Source organism: Pan troglodytes, chromosome X, assembly GCF_028858775.2.
Source record: "Pan troglodytes isolate AG18354 chromosome X, NHGRI_mPanTro3-v2.0_pri, whole genome shotgun sequence".
NCBI lineage: Eukaryota > Metazoa > Chordata > Mammalia > Primates > Hominidae > Pan > Pan troglodytes.
The window spans coordinates 31189556-31192290 of record NC_072421.2 but is presented as its reverse complement, the minus strand read 5'-3'; the positions used below and the strand labels follow the sequence as shown (position 1 = coordinate 31192290).

Sequence of the window (2735 nt, the reverse complement as noted above, 5' to 3'; positions counted from 1 at the left end):
GAAGACCAAGTTATATAAGAAAAATCCATTGTTCCTTTTATTTATTGGGAGCTAGAATCCTGTCTGAATTACTTTAAAAGAGCATTTTGGGCCGTGCACAGTGGCTCATGCCTGTAATCCCAGCACTTTGGGAGGCCGAGGCGGGTGGATCACAAGGTCAGGAGTTCAAGACCAGCCTGGCCAACATGGTGAAACCCTGTCTTTATTCAAAATACAAAAATTAGCTGGACGTGGAGGCGCACGGCCGTAATCTCAACTACTCGGGAAGCTGAGGCAGGAGAATCACTTAAACCCAGGAGGCGGAGGTTGCAGTGAGCCGAGATAGCGCCATTGCACTCCAGCCTGGGTGACAGGGTGAGACTTCGTCGCAAAAAAAAAAAAAGAGCATTTTGCCTTCTCTCAGCCATAATTTATATTACAAGGCATGATACATTATCTGGTAATGTCTGGTCACAATGATTGCAATCTCGTTCCTCATTGAGATGTGCTGTGTGTGTATTTCCCTGTTTTTTAAATTTAAATGAAACAATCTCAAATTTCAAAAAATAAGACAGGCTACTAACAAAATACATTTAGAAATAATTTATGAAATTGAGAATGACTAGCATTTATTTATAAAATTGCTTCCCCTTTCTATACTAACTTTTTACTCGATTGAAGTTATTTTCACATTCTTTTAACCCACAAGGCAGCTGCTATTTGACCATGTCCCTCATTCTGTTCATTACTTATGAGTGTTTGTAATCCTCTCCCACATGTTCCATTCCAAGGCAACCACTGATCTGTTTTCTGCTGCTATTGATTAGTAAGCATATTCTAGAGTTTTATGGAAATGGAATCATATAGCAGGTACTCTTTTTTGTTTGACCTTTATCACACAGAAAAATTATTTTGAGATCCATCCATGTTGTATGCACTGCTAATCCATTCCTTTTTCAGTTCAGCAAATGTATTTCTCAGTTCAAAGATTTATTTTTATTTTAAATTATTTCAATATCTTTGTTAAATTTGCCTGATAAGTTTCTGAATTGCTTTTCTCGGTTATCTTAGAGATCACTGAGTTTCCTTGAAGCTACTATTTTGAATTCTTGGTCAGAGAGGTCACATATCATCATCTCATTAGGGTCAGTTACTGGTTCTTTGCTTTGTCCATTTGGAGAGGTCATAGTTCCCTGTTTGTTGTTGTTTCCGGTGTTTATATGTCTATGTCTTTGCATTGAAGGATGAGTTATTTATTCCAGTCTTCTCTGTCTGGCTTTTTTTTTTTTTAATTGGATATATTTGCTTAGAAGTTGTTTACTGCTAGGTCACTGCCTCCTTTTAGCTCTAGGTGGTGCTTTAAGCTCAAGTTCACCTCTGCTCTAGTAAACAATCGGCGCACTGCCCAATCCAAATGGGGGAGGTCCTAAAGGGGATATCCCAGCATTTTAGGAAGGCTGTCTAGTGGTTCATGCCCAGGGGATCTGTAGGATGAACCTCCTATAGCTTGGTGCTGCTGAGCAGCCACTCTGATTTGGCGTCATGCTGCTGAGCAGCCACTCTGATTTGGCGTCTCCTGCTTATGAGTTTTCAGGTCTGGGGATGGTAATCCTGCCTCCCACCTTTGTCACTGCCTGTCCTCAGGAATATTTTTCCCTTCAGGCACTCGCAATGCTTCCAGTGGGTTAAAGCAGAAACATCCTGCCTGGGAACCCAAGATGGTGGGGAAGCTGATTGTGCACCTCAATCTTACTTTTTCCAGTGTAGAAACAGGGAGTTGGGGGAAATTGTTTTTTTTTTGTAGATTATAAAAACTTCCTCTTTAATCAAGGCTTTTAATATGAACAGATTTCTTGAATAAAATGGAAAGTTTCCAATACACTGAAACATAAATCCACAAGTCACCATACATACAACACCCGGCACGAAAAAACAAAAACAGCAAGTTTACATGATCCCTGCAACAGCCATGGTCTCAAACTCAGATGCTTCCTCCATCTGCCAAGTGTGTTCTGCATACAGAGCACATCGTGGCTTCTGGGGTCACACTCAGCTGAGGCTGTGGGTCCACAGAGCACTCATCTGGCTGGGCTATGGTGGTGGTGGCTCTACTCAAGAAGCAAAGCAGTTACCAGCACATTCAAACAGTGTATTGAACATCTTTTAAATATCAAAGTAAGAAACAGAAGGCAACATAATAATGTTATCAGAAAGATGTTAGGAAGTAAGGACAGCTGTGTAAAGCTTGAGGCTGAAAAGTAGCTTGCCAGCTTCATTTCTTTGGCTTCTTGGGTAGTGGGCGCCAGAACAGCAAGATGTGAGGTTCTGGTTCATGGATCATATAATGGACCCATCCCTGACTCTGCTGAATGCCAAGATTCCTCCATTCAGATTCAGACATCAAATGGGTTTTAGGGACCAGCTTGGCTTTGTCCTTGGGCAGTATGACATGTTGATACTCAAACTCCTCGTCGTCATATTTGTCCGAATAGTAAATTTGTTTGTGCAACATGATTGCTTGGTTTGCTAGCCTTCAGCCCTACACCGCCAACCTCCAAGCAACTCCCAACAGCATGTGCTCTCACCCACTTTGGCCTCCAGTTGGGGGAAAATTTTCTATGCACTTGGTGCCAGGCAGAATGGGGCAAGGGCACTGCACTGTGGGTGTTGAAGTTTGATTCTCTTACCGTCGGCTCAGAGTTTTTTCACTTCTCTGCTGCCCTGGAAACGGCCTCATCTTCCTATATAAGATCTGG

General features: G+C 42.0%; 1 protein-coding gene across 1 annotated transcript; it reads right to left on the bottom strand.

Moving 5' to 3' along the window:
- Positions 1–1790: 1790 nt before the first annotated feature.
- Positions 1791–2491, bottom strand: LOC735669 (cyclin-dependent kinases regulatory subunit 1-like). Its single transcript, XM_054676525.2, has one exon. The coding sequence runs from the start codon at positions 2489–2491 to the stop codon at positions 2252–2254; it is 240 nt and encodes a 79-aa protein (XP_054532500.1). The 3' UTR covers positions 1791–2251.
- Positions 2492–2735: the final 244 nt, after the last annotated feature.

Bases quoted from the DNA above. Each gene is read 5' to 3' on its own strand.
- LOC735669 (XM_054676525.2), bottom strand. From the start codon at position 2,491: ATGTTGCACAAACAAATTTACTATTCGGACAAATATGACGACGAGGAG.